At 40.6% G+C, this 17751-nt stretch overlaps 1 protein-coding gene across 1 annotated transcript in view; it reads left to right on the top strand.

Moving 5' to 3' along the window:
* The window catches only part of LOC128666877 (cytochrome P450 2G1-like), a 57683-nt gene extending 40149 nt beyond the window's left edge, over positions 1-17534 (top strand). Inside the window, exon 9 of the mRNA XM_053721681.1 lies at positions 16399-17534. Within this exon, the coding sequence (XP_053577656.1) occupies positions 16399-16580 (182 nt within the window). The 3' untranslated portion in view covers positions 16581-17534. The remainder of the gene's footprint in view (positions 1-16398) is intronic.
* Positions 17535-17751: the final 217 nt, after the last annotated feature.

The following is a 17751-nucleotide window of genomic DNA, read 5'->3' as shown; positions in this document are numbered from 1 at the left end:
ATCCAATGTCGCCCCATCATATGCCAACCTCTTTATGAATGAGATTGAGGAAAGGGTCATCTATGAGAACATCAAATTTAAACAATATGGCTCCGTATGGTGGACATATATAGATGATGTCTTTGGCATATGGTGGAGTGACATTGGGTCCTTGGAAGAATTTGTCAAGGAGGTCAATTCAGCAGTTCATGGTTTGGAACTCGCCATCACTTTTAGTGAAGAAAGTGTAACCTTTTTGGATACTAAAATCAGTAAGGCAGGTAATGTCCTAGAATTTGACTTATATACCAAGAGTACAGACAAAAATACTCTTCTTAGGTTTGATAGCTTTCACCCAAGGGCTCTGGTAGAATCACTCCCAAAAAGTCAACTCCTCAGAGAAAGAATAGTCTGCAGTGAAGGAAATTGTAATCAACGAATAGAGGACATGTCAAATAAGTTTTTAAAAAGAGGTTATCCAAAAAAACTTATAGAAGAGAAAAAGAATGATATATTTAAACATGACACTAGGGGCAATGGCCCCAAAAGGAAATAAGACAGAATGTTTTGTATTTCTCAGTACAGTCACCTCAGTAAAGAGATATCAAAAAGCATACGGAAACACTGGCATATACTGAGTGACTGTAATGATAAAATATCTATATTTAAGAACCCTCCACTAATGGCACACAGACGAGTAAGGAATTTAAGGGACCATCTTGTTAAGTCAGATGTAGGACCCAGTAAAAGCAATATACAAACATATATTAGCAAGAAAAACTTTGGCTCATACCCTTGCCTTAACTGCATGAGTTGCAGCTCTATAATCAAAGGGAAATTTTTCCATCATCCACACAATGGCACAAAGTATGAAATCAATGGTTTTTACACTTGTGATACCACACATGTGGTATATTTAATCAAGTGTCCTTGTTCTTTAATTTATTTGGGTGAGACCACCCGTAAGGTAAAAGATAGAATGAGTCAGCATCGTTCTAATATACGATGCAAAAACAAAGAAGCCCCTGTTTCCAGCCATTTCATTGAAAAGGGCCACAGCATCAGCCAAATGAGATGGCAAATCATTGACCATATAAAAACACAAAGAAATGGTCAAGACAGAGAAAGGTTATTAAAACAAAAAGAAACCTGGTGGATTTATAAATTAGAGACCATGATCCCTAAGGGGTTAAACAGGGAATTAGATATGTCTGTATATTTATAATCATTCTTTACTTATTCACTTCATGACTGTAAATTAATTTTCTTAAATGAATTTTCTCAAATGAATTTCCTCAAATGAATTTTCTTAAATGAGTTTTCTTAAATGTATTTCTTAAATGGTTTTCCTTGATGAATTTGATCAATTTATAAGCAAAGTTTTATTTTTTGTTGCTAATATTAATCAATGAATTTAGTATATGGTAAAGTGTATTCTGATAAACGTTAATGCAAGTATTCTGCAGGAAGGTATATGCATAATATTCTATTTGCTCCCTTCTGTATACAAAAAATGTGTGTATATATAAATGAAGTTTTTAAATAACATTGTAATATATATTTTCACCAGTAGATGGCGATAGAGCTGCACCTTTCCCAGAAAGTGGGCCAGGTGGCGCCAAAATACAAGGTATAAAAGTTTGACCATTAGTGTGTAACCCTATGCATGATTAAGAGGTATTGACCTCGAAACGTCGCTTATTTTTACAAAGTCCTAATAACGATTCTTTTATATTTGGAGAGCTGTGGACATCTATTCTGTCTTGGATTATTACGGGGTGAATTGGCAGTTCACCAGTCTTCACGAGCACTCCATTCCATATAGTGCTGTTCCACTACCTTTGTTTGGATTTACATTATCAGAGTGACAGACACACAAATTTCATTGGAGGAACTCATAAGTGGTGTCAGCTATTACTAGGACTTGAACCTTGATGTCGAGCTGACCGGAACAGAGCCAATAATACACCAAGCTTCATTTATGGCTTCAGATTTCACGGAGCTAGGAGACCCTATTGGGGCAAGGTACAGACAGGTCCCTGTGTTGGATGCACCTAGTGTGAAGACAGCTAAAGATGAGATTTACAAGAGGGATATATTGTTGGCAACATCCAGAAGTGGGACAAATTGGTGTGAAAATCTGCCATTGTTAAGGCCCTTGGGGAAACACTGCACCTCTCAGTCTACGATACTACACCGGGAGCTGAGGTTAGGAAATACACTCAGATGGAGTGAAAATATCTCAATATGGAGGAATCTCTTATATTATTACAAGCACTTATACAAGAGCTTGACAACAAATATGACCGCTGTATCACTGACCTTATTGCTACAGTGAGAATCACAGTTTGGGAGGAAAATGACAAGCTATCTACCATTCCTGAAGTGGAGTCTTTGCCATTGCAAAGTCAGAAATACCTTGCCCCACGAATAAGGCATGAGAATGGAGAATATATAATACCTGCATAGGGCCTAAATATCCTGATGCCCTTTTTTATGTTAATAGTGAGGTATGGGGAGGCTACCACCTGAAATCCGACATAAACTGCGGCATGGAGCCATTCCAGACCAAGCAGAATCTATTGACTCCACAGTCAATGAACATCCTGAGAGAGACATTAATACATTCCACATACCACACCAAGGAGGAACGGCCGGCCTCCAAGGTAAGAAATTGAAGTCTCTAGCACCTACGGCTCTAGTGAGGAAACGGGTGGCTCTGTTGTGGATCCACTCATTATGTATATTGCTGGAGACTGCTTCTTCTACAAAGCAAGACTATCATTCTGATCATATTATTATATATGTAGTCTCCATGTTTTCTAGAGAGTGCACAGATGTCTCCGACTTCATTCCCATATAGCCTCATACTCCCTTTCATTATAGTCAAGTGTGCGGTCACGGCGACATGCACTGGCTCCTGACGGTTGAAGAAGTGAAACCTATTTGTTCAGGCCTCCACCATCATAATTCTATTACTCGTGACCTACAGATTAGGATGTGTTTTACTTAGTGGTAAACATTTATGGTAAAGATGTTTTCTAGAGAGTGCACAGATGTCTCTGACTACATTCCCATATAACCTCATACTCCCTTTCATTATAGTCAAGTGTGCGGTCACGGCAACATGCACTGGCTCCTGACGGTTGAAGAAGTGAAACCTATTTGTTCAGGCCTCCACCATCATAATTCTATTACTCGTGACCTACAGATTAGGATGTGTTTTACTTAGTGGTAAACATTTATGGTAAAGATATTTATAGAGATAGGATATAGACTCCTCCTGTTAGTGTTAGTATGAACAATTTCACATAAGTTATACATTCAAAACAGAATTATCATGTCAAATATCATAAAGCTGTAAAAAAAAAATTCTGCTGCTAAGAGATACTTCACATCGCTATAGTCTAAAGTTTTTGTTTCTTCAACTTATCAAGTTCATGATACTAGTTAACTTTTATCAACATTGGTCCAGGAGTGACCGTCTGTATTGGTTGTGTTCCTCCCATGTACCCTATATCCACATTGGGTTCCAAGAATAGCCTCACACAGTTTGGGAGATCTTAGATACCCAAGTATAATCCGACAGATTGCAGTTTACATTATTCTCCCACCTCCACCACCCCCCCCCCTATTGACTAAGATTTCCCTTAATCAAACATAATGCTATTTATCAATTACTCCTCATTCACCAATTTTCACCCACCGTTCCTCCTAAATAGTCTGATGCAGTAAGCTTGTGCATAGCTAAGTTTTACATACTAGTTGAATGTTCTCTCTAGTACATTCAGATTCTAAAGTGACTGTATATATATTCGGAACTCCTTATTTTTGCTCAGTTAATCCTCTAATTACTATAGTTACAATTAATTTATGCTCTGTGTTTATCATTATATAGTTACTACAGTGTTACACCCCCCCCCAACAGAATAAAATTTTCCATAAAATAGAGACAATACTCTTTATCATTTAGTCTTTATTCACCCACTTTGGTGAATATCTTAGCGGTATTAATCTGCTACGTTGTTTTAATTGATACAAGTTGTCACAACAGAGACATGGCTTATGGAGTCAGTTAAAACTATCAAGCTAAGGTTTAAGACCATATCAGGGTGTGTATTAACTTTTTTTTTTTTAAATAAATTTTTTTATTGAGACAAAGAAAAGGATAACAAGAGCTGCACTGGTCAGGGTTACATAAAAAAATCGTCAAACAATAAAAGAGCTAAAATACATGTGTTTACCAAACCAATAAAGAAAAGCAGCCATAATGTTATTGGATATGAAATGAGGAGAACAGATGGAACTGTTCACGGGAGGGGAGACGAGATAAAGAGAAAACAGTGCCTACATAAGTGTCTCTTTTATATAGGTAGTTTAGATAAAAAACAGATGTGGTAGTTATATCTACTGTTAGGAATGTACAGGTTGGTGTATCCGGGGATGTGCGATGTGTAGAGTGACTGAGTATTTGCTGAAGGGGGAGGAGAAAAAAAAAAAGGGAAAGGAGGAAAAGGGAGAGGTGAAAAGAAGTAAGTTTAGGTAGGAGGTTTGGGGCTAGTGTCCCAATTCGGGAATTTTAAGAGCCATGGGGACCAAATCTCTTGGAAGGTATCAGCCTTATCCAGGACTCTATAAGAGTGCTGTTCCATTTGTCCAATATAGTGCACAGTGGAGATAATTTGTGGGAAAGGGGGCAGTCTCTCTTCTTTCCAGGCTCTTGCAAGAGTAAGTTTCGTGGCCATGAGGACATATATTGTGAGGGCTTCATTGGGTGGGGTGAGGCAGGGAATCTGCATGTGTAAAAGAGATACTTCTGGGGTAAAGGGATGAGTGAGACCAATTGATTGAAGGAGTGCGTAAACTTTCCTCCATAACGGTTGGATTACTGGGCAGGTCCACCATATGTGAAGGGCTGTACCAATAGCTCCACAGTTTCTCCAACATTCAGGGGACTGTGTCGGGAAAATCCTATGTAGTGTGATTGGGACAAGGTGCCAACGCACTAGGATTTTATAATGAAGTTCCCATAAGGTGGTGCAGTGAAGGAGTTTTTTAGTTATCAGAATTCTACTCTGCCACACATCTATAGCAGAGGTAAACCCAATTTCTCTCTCCCATGCCTGATGTTGTGGTATTTTATAGGGGGAGTGTGAATTGGTAAGGAGACTATAGTGAAAGGAAAGGAGATGTTTGATGTTGTGCGCCCCCTGCCATGCCGTTTCCCAGGTTGTCATAGGTTGGAGTGACCATTTAGGATAACCCCATGTACGTAGTCGTGTGCTCAAACGAAAACCTTCAAAGGCTAGTCTAGGGGGAAGTTGGAGTTTGGTGCATATAGCAGGATGGGAGAGCCACATGTCATTGTCGTAGAGGTCTGTCACTTGAAGTGATTGGAGTTGTGGCCAGAGGTCTGGATGGGAGTCTGGGAGACAAAAAAGCGCCCCTGAGATAGTGAGCATGGGAGATGGTTGAGGGGAAATGACTGTGTTGTGTCTTAACTGATCCCAAAATTGGAGCGCGTGTTTGAAAATTGGGTGTCGCCTGTCAATGTCCTGTCTATGATGGATAGGAATCCAAAGGAGGTCTGGCAAGTGTATACCTGGAGGTAACAGTGAAGTCTCCAGAGCATACCACTTTAGTTGCCTTTCGGGATCATTCCATCTTATAACATGCGTTATAACATGCGTTATAAATGGCAGCGTTGTAATAGGCAATTACATTTGGTAAGGCAAGTACGACCCGAGGTTCTGGGTCTCTTATTTTTCCACACATACGTGGTGATCAGGCTCTGAAATCTATTAAGGAGAGTCCTAGGAATATTGTAGGGAATAGATCTGAAAAGATATGTGATCTTGGGAGGAAGGACATCTTAACCGTTGAGATACGCCCTGTCCAGGAAATCTCTTGGAACTCCCAAGATTCAAGTATCCTCCCGAATTCCGAGAGGCGGTCGGAGTAGTTCTGAGTTATTGTTATAGAGGGATCCGGGCTAAGAAAGATGCCTAAGATTTTTAAAGAGGTTTTTCGCCACTGAAAGTGGTGACTTGTCTGTAGAAGGTTGAGGTCTGTAGGAGGGATATTTATAGGAAGGGCTTCTGTTTTAGAAATATTGAGCTTATAAAAGCTAAGCCTACCGAACTGCTTCAGGATGGTAAATACTGCAAGAAGGGATTCTTTGGGGGACGTCAGGAACAAGGTGATGTCATCTGCATAGAGGGAGAGTTTGTGAGTGTGGGAGCCTACTGTGAGGCCCGTGATATGGGAGTCATGTCTAATAGAGGGGTTCTATGGCATGCGCAAATAAGAGGGGTGACAGAGGGCAGCCTTGTCTGGTGCCGTTCGTCACCGAAAATCTGGTGGACTGAAATCCAACACCCTTGACTATAGCCAAGGGATCTTTATAAATGACTTTTTCCGCGGAGATAAAAGTGTTGGGAAATCGGAAAGCTCTCATGGTTTCCCATAGATAATCCCACCTGACCCTGTCGAATGCTTTTTCAGCATCAAGTGACAGGGCCAGGAAGGGGGTACCCTTGTGAGAAGCCTCATAGAGGACATCAAGAATTCTTCTGGTCGCATCAGCACCCTCTCTGTTTGGGATAAAGCCTACCTGATCATTCCCTATCAGGGGGGGAATAATCTTTGAGATTCTATTGGCTAGGAGTTTGGCGTAAATCTTTGTGTCAAGGTTAATCAATGAGATGGGGCGATAGCTACTACAAAGGTCTGGGGGTTTACCTGGTTTTAAAATCGTAATTATCACTGCTTCCAAAAATTCTGGATTAAAAGGTTGCCCTGAGATTATCTCCTGAAAGAACCTGCAGAGGATGGGAGCAAGAAGGGGATGAAAGGCTTTGTAAAACCTGGCTGTGAAGCCATCTGGGCCAGGAAATTTTCCTACTTTCATGTTCCGGATGACCTTTATAATTTCATCCGTTGTTATCGGGTAAGTTAGGTAAATGGCATCTTCTGTGTTCAATAAGGAAAGAGAGAGAGAGTTAAGGAAAGTAGCTATTTCCTCTAGGGTATATGGAGGGGATTCTAAACTATTTTCTATGTTATATAAAGCATGATAATATTGCCTAAAGACATCTCCTATCTCTGTAGGAGCAAAGACAGTTCTCCCAGCTGCGTTTTGTATAGACATTATTCTGGCTTGGGCTGTTTGGTGCTTTAGTTTAGAGGCAAGGAGAGTGGATGGTTTATTTCCCTGATAATAATAAACCCTTTTAAATTTTTCTAACATGTTTTGTACTTTCTTGAGTTCCAAGGCTTGGATTTGTTTAGTTAAATCTGCTATCTCACTATTTAGAGCTGGGGAATAGTTATGGGATAATTCAGATCTAAGTTTTCGAAGTTGGATGACCAGAGAAGATAAAGTGGTTTTGCTCTTGGAGCGGGCTTCTGCTTCAAACTGCATGAGGTGTCCTCTCATCACTGCCTTCAGAGTGGCCGATAAGTTGTGTGTAGTCGTCTGGTTGTCGTCATTAATGTCGAGGAAGTCAGTGATCTTATTCTGTAGGGTTGTCTTAAGTAGGGGGTCTGTTAGAGTCCAATCTTGTAAACGCCACATAGGGGGGAGGGAGGTTTTAGATATGGGCCTAAGTGTAGGTGAAGGGAGTCATGATCCGACCATGAAACGGGTAGAATAGAAGTGGAGTGTATGTTGTCTAAGAATTTGGCGCCAGTGAAGAAATAGTCTATACGTGTATGTGATTTGTGAGGGGAGGAATAGAAGGTGTATTCTCTATCTTGCGGGTGAAAGGCTCGCCACGTGTCATATAATTCGTGTTGTGCCATCAGATTTTGAAAGGCAGAGGAGAGAGAATGAGTAGATCTATCTCCACTGGATAGTGGGGGCCAATTCTATCAAGTCTTGTGTCCCAAATCAGATTACAATCTCCTCCGAGAATAAGATCCCCTTGTTTAAGTTCTGACACTGATGTGAGGAGTGTTTTAAGGAATTTTATCTGTTTGACGTTCGGGGCATAAACATTGACGAGTGTCACCAAATGAGCATTTAGTTTACAGATGACAATGATAAATCTGGCCTGGGGGTCAGATTCAACATAGATTGGATCATAAGTGACGTTTTTCCCTATATAAATAGCTACCCCCCTAGCTTTGGAGGGAAACGTGGCTTCAATGAGTGTGGGGAAATGTCTGGAGCTACGGGTTAATCCTAGTGTCGGGGTCCAATGAGTCTCCTGTATGAACGCAACATCTGTATGATGTTTGCGTAAATAAGAGAACAATAGACTACGTTTAGTTGGGGAATTCAGTCCCTGGACATTTAGCGTAAGTAGGCAAAGTCCCTCCATGAAAATGTAAGAAGAAGAAGAAGAGGAGAGAAAAAAAAAGGGGGGGGGGGAGGGGTAAAGATATAACCCAGAAATACTTTCCGTTGCTGATATGTTTGAAGGGATGAAGGGAGCTATTTTTTGTATGGTAAAGATCTGGTATAAGTGTAGATATAACTGAGTGTTTGCTAGATTAACCTTTCTCAGGAGGAGAAAAAAGGGGGGGGGGGGGGAGACAGCGGTCCAGAGACGCTTTGGTTAAAAAAAAAAAATAATGGTAGGGGGTTAAGGGAGATTGTCTGCAATAATAGAAGTGTAAGTTATGGAATAGGAGAAGGGGGGGGGGGCAGAGACGGGCACGCAAGCCCTACAAGGGTTTAGTTTGATTTGTATGAGAGCAGTCTTAAGTGTAAATGGTAGAAGATATTAGTAAAGAAAGGAGGGGATGGAATATGTGGGCCAGGAAAGGGGAGTGTGAATATCAAGTAACCGGAGCGATGTGAAGGCACTAGGGAAGACACTCCCCCAGTCTAGGGGGGGCAAATTAGATGAGTGAAGGCAAGTGGCCTGTGAACCAGTGTGTTGCGTAGGCTGGAACTAAAGGGGATTCTAAGTGTGGATAATTTGGGTGGTTTTGTGTAGGTTGTGGGAGGGTTTACCTCGAAGGGAGATATAAGGGAAATAAAAATGCACGTGTGGATAAAGCAACAATAAACAACAGCATTTATATAATAGTGTATCATCAAGAGCATATATGTTAGGGCATATAAATACAATCCTGGAAATGCAAAGTGAAATTTTACCACTAGACAAAATGCAAGGAGAAGAAAGAGAAAAAGTCATGTGTGTGAAACAATAATAGTCAACAATTTTGTGAAATTACTTTCAACCTAAAACATAACATGCTAGGAATATAAGTATAAACCTGTAAACCTAGAGTAAAATTTTAACATATAGCAGGATTAGTCTTTAGTTAGGTTAGGTGATGGGGGAGTTGGGATGACAAAGTCCCTTTTGTACTGAAATAGCCTATATTATATAGACTGTATGAGTCAATACAGAAACGGTACCTTAAATGATCAACAAAGGCAAGAGGAACCCCAAGGAAAGGAGAGCCGTGAGCTAAAGGAGGGTAAGGTGAGTAAGTACCCGTCTATGAGCTCTAGGCTTACCTGTGTTGAGAATGTCTGGCAGATGAGCTTTCTTTAGAGGGGCTGGATGTAGAAGAGTGTTAGGAGAGTAAGGTAAGTACTCTATTCTTCGGAGGTCTTTGCCCAAGATTTTTCTTCAGAAACAACAGAAAAGTTCTCCATGCTGTCCTATGGTGAGGAAGATCAACAGACAAAACTTACTTCAGGGATGTTGAATAATAAAGAGTGGTAGGAGAGTAAGATAAGTACCCGTTTGTACACTCTATTCTTTGGCATTCTTTTCTGGGGATTGTCCTTTCAATCCACAGTAGTGTTTCCCAAATACTCCGTGGGAGGGGGAATAAGGAGAGGATGACCTGACAGGTAGTGGTGTTGACTGTGAGTACCTGTGAGTCCCCGGAAACTATTCTATCTCCTGAAGTGGGGAAGTGGGGTTCCGTGGGCGCCACTCTGGGGCTGACATATTGAGTGCGGTTGTTTTTCTTTGATTCCCGGTGGAGGGTTCAGACACCCCATGGAGACCAAAAGAGCTCAAAACTTTCATCCCCTGGTCTACAGACAAAATCACATAGGAGCGGTCCTGGTGCTGTACAAAGATCTTTACAGGAAAGCCCCATCTATATTTGATCTTGTGGTGCCTCAGAGCTAAGGTGAATTGAAGAAAGGTTCTCCTTTTAGCCAATGTATGAGGAGATAGATCTGGGAAGATTTGTAGCTTTTGATAGGGATCTTTGAGTGGTTTGTTAGTAAAAGAGGCTCTCATGATCCTCTCTTTGGTGGTATAATAATGCAACCGTAGGATAATGTCCCTAGGGGTGTCAGCAGTAGAATTGCGAGGGCGAGTTGCCCTATGAGCCCTGTCAATCAGGAGATCTTGTTCTGTTGTCGTGCCTAGGAGATCTTTAAATAGGGTAGACAGGTAGTTATGAAGTTCAGGTATAGAGATGTCTTTAGGGATACCTCTGATTCTGAGATTCTTTCTGCGGGATCTATCCTCAATGTCCGCTAGCTTGGTCTCTAACTCTGAGATCTGCTCCGCGAGGGATTGGGAATAAGATAGAAGATTGGAATGGTCAGTAGCTAGATCTTCATGCTTTCTTTCCAAGATCTCTGTCCTCTCTCCCAGTGAGGAAATATCTTGTTTTAATTCGCTTACTGACTGGCGGAGGTCTTGCCTGAGTGACGCATAGTGGGTATCCATCTTGTCGGTTAGGATCTTAATGGATTCTAGGAAAGTAGCTTGTGAAAGCATAGTTTTGTCTTTGCAAGGGACTTCAGATTTAGTATGTTCGGAGCTGAGGACTGTTGAGTCCCTGGAATCTTCTCCTGAGAGATCTGGGTCTGACATGTGTTTGCTATGAAAGTGATCTGTCAGGGTCCTTTTAGGATTATCTTGGTGCTTTGGTTTTCTCTTCATTGAATGCACCATTGTAACTAGAGCCGGTTGCAGGACTTCAGGAAAAAAAAAAAAAAGAGAAAAATATCTAGGTCGATTGCCTCCTTGTTAGAATTGAGACTGGGGGGTTAGCAACCCAGCGCCTCTATATCATAGTGCCCTAGCCCTCCATTTCTGCTTCAGGAAATGACAAGAAGAAACTCAGGGTTATCCGGGTTCAATTATTGGTGTAGGTGTGAGCTATGTAGGCAAACAGGAGTATCACTGTGGCCCCTCTCCTGGGGCAGTGCCACCTCTGGGGGAGTCCGGAAAAAGGGTTATGGATATGACCCGCACGGTTATAAGCCTGCGGGAAAGGGAGGAGAGGGGTTCCTATGAGATAGCGATGAAGGGGTGTTGTGAAATCTCCAGTACTTTGGAAGGGAAATATCTGGCCTTCCACTCCTCCTAAACCACCTGTGAGTGTAGTTCAAGCCTTGTTGCTGAGATTGTAGCTTTAGATAAAAGGACGGCTTTCAGATAGACCCGTGCTCAAGGGCGTGTGGGAGCCCCAACGTTTGGGGAATATGTGATCAATGAGAGACCCTCAATCAGCTTCTTGGTAGCTATTTGAGCTGGGATAGGTACTAGCCCTTCTGAATATATATGTTTATCTGGGGAAGTGCCCAAGTTAAGGCAGCAGGAATGGAGACTTCTGTAGCCCTGTGTTATTGCAGTTGTTTAATGTAGGACTGCAGCAATAGTGTAAAAAAGTGAGATTCCTCTTGTCAATACAGGAGAGATATAATGGTGAGGGCTTTTGGGCTCAAATTGTCTCTTCTGACCCTGGGATCTCAGAAAAGTAACTTCTTGTCTGCTTGGGAGTGTACAGGGAGTGCAGAATTATTAGGCAAGTTGTATTTTTGAGGATTCATTTTATTATTGAACAACAACCATGTTCTCAATGAACCCAAAAAAACTCATTAATATCAAAGCTGAATAGTTTTGGAAGTAGTTTTTAGTTTGTTTTTAGTTATAGCTATTTTAGGGGGATATCTGTGTGTGCAGGTGACTATTACTGTGCATAATTATTAGGCAACTTAACAAAAAACAAATATATACCCATTTCAATTATTTATTTTTACCAGTGAAACCAATATAACATCTCAACATTCACAAATATACATTTCTGACATTCAAAAACAAAACAAAAACAAATCAGTGACCAATATAGCCACCTTTCTTTGCAAGGACACTCAAAAGCCTGCCATCCATGGATTCTGTCAGTGTTTTGATCTGTTCACCATCAACATTGCGTGCAGCAGCAACCACAGCCCCCAGACACTGTTCAGAGAGGTGTACTGTTTTCCCTCCTTGTAAATTTCACATTTGATGATGGACCACAGGTTCTCAATGGGGTTCAGATCAGGTGAACAAGGAGGCCATGTCATTAGATTTTCTTCTTTTATACCCTTTCTTGCCAGCCACGCTGTGGAGTACTTGGACGCGTGTGATGGAGCATTGTCCTGCATGAAAATCATGTTTTTCTTGAAGGATGCAGACTTCTTCCTGTACCACTGCTTGAAGAAGGTGTCTTCCAGAAACTGGCAGTAGGACTGGGAGTTGAGCTTGACTCCATCCTCAACCCGAAAAGGCCCCACAAGCTCATCTTTGATGATACCAGCCCAAAACAGTACTCCACCTCCACCTTGCTGGCGTCTGAGTCGGACTGGAGCTCTCTGCCCTTTACCAATCCAGCCACGGGCCCATCCATCTGGCCCATCAAGACTCACTCTCATTTCATCAGTCCATAAAACCTTAGAAAAATCAGTCTTGAGATATTTCTTTGCCCAGTCTTGATGTTTCAGCTTGTGTGTCTTGTTCAGTGGTGGTCGTCTTTCAGCCTTTCTTACCTTGGCCATGTCTCTGAGTATTGCACACCTTGTGCTTTTGGGCACTCCAGTGATGTTGCAGCTCTGAAATATGGCCAAACTGGTGGCAAGTGGCATCTTGGCAGCTGCACGCTTGACTTTTCTCAGTTCATGGGCAGTTATTTTGCGCCTTGGTTTTTCCACACGCTTCTTGCAACCCTGTTGACTATTTTGAATGAAACGCTTGATTGTTCGATGATCACGCTTCGGAAGCTTTGCAATTTTAAGAGTGCTGCATCCCTCTGCAAGATATCTCACTATTTTTGACTTTTCTGAGCCTGTCAAGTCCTTCTTTTGACCCATTTTGCCAAAGGAAAGGAAGTTGCCTAATAATTATGCACACCTGATATAGGGTGTTGATGTCATTAGACCACACCCCTTCTCATTACAGAGATGCACATCACCTAATATGCTTAATTGGTAGTATGCTTTCGAGCCTATACAGCTTGGAGTAAGACAACATGCATAAAGAGGATGATGTGGTCAAAATACTCATTTGCCTAATAATTCTGCACTCCCTGTATATAACAGGTATGAGTAGCAGGGCTATGGATGTTTATAAAGTTAGTTAGAGAATGTGACAAGGCTAAAAGCTGAACATCCAGCCTAATAGAAGGTTAGGTGTGGGAGACAGAGGGCCCTTTAAGCCGTTTAGATTGTGTAGGGGGGACCAAGTGAGCGTATAAGTTGAATGCAGCAGCTGAGGATACGGCGTGCTGCTGTGCGCTCGTGGGGAGAATGAGCCAGCTGGAGGAGGAGGGTAATGGCGGTTTCGCGCCTTAACAGAGGAGTGCCCGGTAAGGAGAAAGGCTGGTAAGGTGAACCGCTATATTGGCAGTTGATTGCGGTTTATAGGAGTCGTTCTTGTGGGGGCTAGGAGTGAGTTAGTCAGCATGTAGGCTGCAATTACTCACAGTTATGTTGCCGATGCTCCGGTCCTGTGAAAGTCGCCTCCGGGGTGGAAAATGTGATGTGGCTCGATCAGTCTCCGCCTCTGTGAATACAGGGAGTGTGGCTGGGCTCCGGAGCGATTCCCCGTCACTCTGGAGCAGGAGGAAGTAGGTGGACTGAGAGATGTAGCTTGGGAGCTAGTCTGCAAGAGCCGGGTATGCGAGAGGTTGCGGCTGATGGGCCCTCTGTGTCGAGGCTGACTTACCCAAATATGTTAGATTGCAGCTTTTTGGGGATGAACCATCCTTCACAAACCTAGAGGGGGGTAAAGGTTTATGAATTGTTCACCAAGGAGATATTTGATTGGGTTCCAAAAGGTTTGGAAACTTATTTTATGCAGAAGCTCTATGAATTGTCGACTGCTCTGTAGGAAGGATAGCTCCGCCCTCCAGGGTGTGTATTAACTTTAAACTGATATAATACTCATAGTAGAGAAATCACTTAATTGTGAATAAAGCTTAACTCTCCTTCCATCCTCCATCATTACAGTCAGGATATTATTGTCTCGAATACGGTATAATTGATCTGAGCAACCTTGAATTATGGGCAATTATAGTTGCAACTTGTCAATATTCCCTTCCTATTCAAATAATCTCGACTTTTCATTTTTCACAATTTCCTGCAAAATATCACACTACAAGACGACTTCATTCATCAGGGTATAAAGTTTAATTTCATAACTTTAGAAAAAATAGGTATCATACTATTATGTGCACATTACAGTCAAGTAAGAATGGTTGAGAATACATGATTTGACAGTGTGTTGGTGTAAATTATAAGTAGCTTTTGTGACAGTTTTTAAGTGAAGAATAATGCTCCGTCATACTTTGTTGTTTAGTTTGATATAACCAGTTGAGCATAATTTTGTGAACCTGTATGTACTATTTGATGATCCAACCTATGTCAACAGAATGTGTTTATTTTACGAAATACCTCAATAAAAACTTTGATTTAAAAAAAAAAAAAAAATTGATGTTATTAAGGGTAACACACATGATTATTAATGTGATGTACATTACGTCAAATAGTACTCTAGCCAGTTTTTTTGTTACACAACACTGCTACCTTATAACTGTAGTATATGATCATTTTGGATGTAATATATACACTAGGTTTTGCACTAGGTTTTGATAGAAGGACTGCTAAGTTGCATATGTTTCTATTAGCAACCTCAAATATTTGTTTATGTCGTTATTGTGGTAACCAAGTTCGTTAACAGCAGTCTCAGATCGGCCTGTCACGAACATATTAACCTTTTACATTTTTTCTACCTTAGTTTTGTTGTGTCTTTTAGTTATTACATGGTACACATAGGTGTTTACCATTTTTTTTGCGATCATAGTTTTAGCAATCCATTATACATATTGCTGTTATTTTCATGTATCTATAACCGGAAGTGAGCTCACTTCCGGGATTGTGAAACGCATTGCGTGCGTTCCAATGACAAACACAACGAGTTATGATTATCTATTCACAGCAGGTTTGAATTAATTTTTATCACTTTATACACTATTTAAGAGTGGTGTTTTACACATTTTGTTATTCTGATGAAGGGGATGGTTTAATCCCCAAAACGTCAATAAACTTTTGACACACTATTTGGAACAAGCCCTGAGAGTGCATTTTTTCGTTTTATATTTTCTACATATTTGCACCCAGGCAGTTAACCCATGAGGGTGGATTCACTCAGAGGAGTTTTGTGCGTGTGTATATATATATATATATATATATATATATATATACACATATATAAACACATATATAAAAATGTATATACATATATAAACACATATATAAAAATGTATATACATATATATATATTATACTCTCCCTCCTTCCTTCTGGTCCCTGGAAATAGCGTGGTTTAAATAACACAATCCCCATTAAAAAACTCGCTGGTCCTAAAGGGGTAAAAAATATTAGATTATTAATATTATAACAGTTAAAAACAGCCTAAATTTCTGTTGTCTTTCACAAACATATTGGATCAATTGTATTAGTAGTTTGAGTATTATTCAATCGAAATAAAAAAAAAACAAAGATTATTTTTTATAACCCTTTAGTCACCTTAAAGTGATGGTAAACTATTGCAAACTTCAACTTGCGATAGTATAGATAACAAAAAAAAAAAATGCACTTTCAATCACCAAAACGCCGAAAACTGTCAGTATTTGTAAATATTTACTTTTTAGATGCTTCCATTTCAGCTCCGTTCCTCCACCTGTACAATCGCCGCCATAGATTTTAAAAATCACGTGTTTTCAACTTGCAATCAGAATCCTGGCCAGTCGGCGACTGTAAAACACACTAACATGCCCCTCGTTAGCTATGCGCATGCGCTACATGTTAGATCTCAGACTGATTGTCTGAAAACATGTATTAAGCAATTAACGCATGCGCAAAGTGAATAGTTGAAGAACAATATTCCTTATATAATGACGTACAGAGTGGGTTGTTCCGCTCTCTACTACAACTCATACACAGATCAGGAAGTAATCCTGGGGGCGGAGCAAGGAGCGATAACGCTCAGTAAGTAAAATATTATTTAAAAAAAAAAACAATTGAATTTTAAATAAAAAAAACTAGCGATTTTGGTGATAGAGACTTAAGTAATACGATTTTACCTTCAAATTGCCCTCAATTTACCATCACTTTAAGTATAAAAATATTGCAGAATCCTTGTATTAACAACCTTTTTGTTTGTCCAGGGAAGCGCAGTTGTCTTGGTGAGTCGTTGGCCCGTATGGAACTCTTCCTGTTCCTCACCTCAATCCTACAGAACTTCACCCTGACCTCAAAGATCCAATATACAGAATCAGATGTCACCCCCAAAATGACCGGAATCTTCAAGTTTCCTATAAATTACCAGCTTTCATTTGTTCCTCGCTAACTTTTCAAACACATTAAATTTTGACCTTTGAGACACAGGGGCATATTTATAAATGTGCGAGCGGACATGATACGAAGTAGCGTATCATGTCCGCCACACATCGATAAATGCCGACAGCATACACTGTCGGCATTTATCTATGCACAAGCACTTCACCACTTCACCAGAAGTTAATTGTTTTTTTGTTTGTTTTTTCTTTTTAAATGTTTAAAGTTCTGCACATGCTCAGTTTATATTTTAATATACAACATTTTCATTTGAATATTCATAAAGTAATACCATGGGGCCAATTTATTATGTTGCAAATGCAGAATTTTCTGCGTGAGCCTTCAGGCTCGCCGGAAACATAAGTTAACAAGCAGTGGTCATAAGACCGCTGCTTCGTAACTCGTCCGCCACCTCGGAGGTGGCGGGCAGCAATCATCCATATCGGATACGATTGGGATGATCGACACTCCCTGCACTAAAAATGCTTGTGCAATGATAAATGCCGACAGCGTATCGATGTGCGGCGCACAATGTTAAATCGGCCCCCATATGTGAGGTGGGAAATCTTACATCAAACAAATTAGTTATTATCAATACTGAGTGAGTTTAAATTTCTTTCTTTCCATTGGCCATGTATTTTATTCTATATATTTAAAGGTTTGCATATGCTATACCCTCACTAGAAAACATAAAAAAAATGTTTCTTATACTTTTTTATTCATTTACCAAAATTAGTTAAAGGGACATAATACTCATATGCTAAATAACTTGAAAGTGATGCAGCATAACTGTAAAAAGCTGACAAGAAAATTTAACCTGAACATGTCTGTGATGAGAGTGGGAAGTGACGTCACCGGATGAGGGCGGGGTTTAGGGAATTGATTGTCTATGTCGCAGTTACCAAGTTAGATGTGTTGTACAAGCTGTTTACTTCTATGCTCTGCAATAAAATAGTGTTGTACCCTCTCTGCTGTGTCCTGCATCTCATGACATGGTGTCAGAAGTTTTTGCCTGCGCTTCTGTTTCCTGATCGATGACGATGTCGAAGTTTACCCCACCTGAGCCTTTTGATTTCTCTCAGCCTGCAGCTTGGCCCACTTGGCGTCAGCGGTTTCAACGCTTAAGGATTGCTTCCAAGCTGGACAAGGAGAGTGGTGAAGTACAAGTTAATTCTCTTTTATAC

This window comes from Bombina bombina, chromosome 7 (assembly GCF_027579735.1).
Source record: "Bombina bombina isolate aBomBom1 chromosome 7, aBomBom1.pri, whole genome shotgun sequence".
In the NCBI taxonomy this organism is placed as follows: Eukaryota; Metazoa; Chordata; class Amphibia; order Anura; family Bombinatoridae; genus Bombina; species Bombina bombina.
The sequence above is the reverse complement of the archived record's forward strand: the minus strand, read 5'-3'. Positions and strand labels throughout refer to the sequence as shown.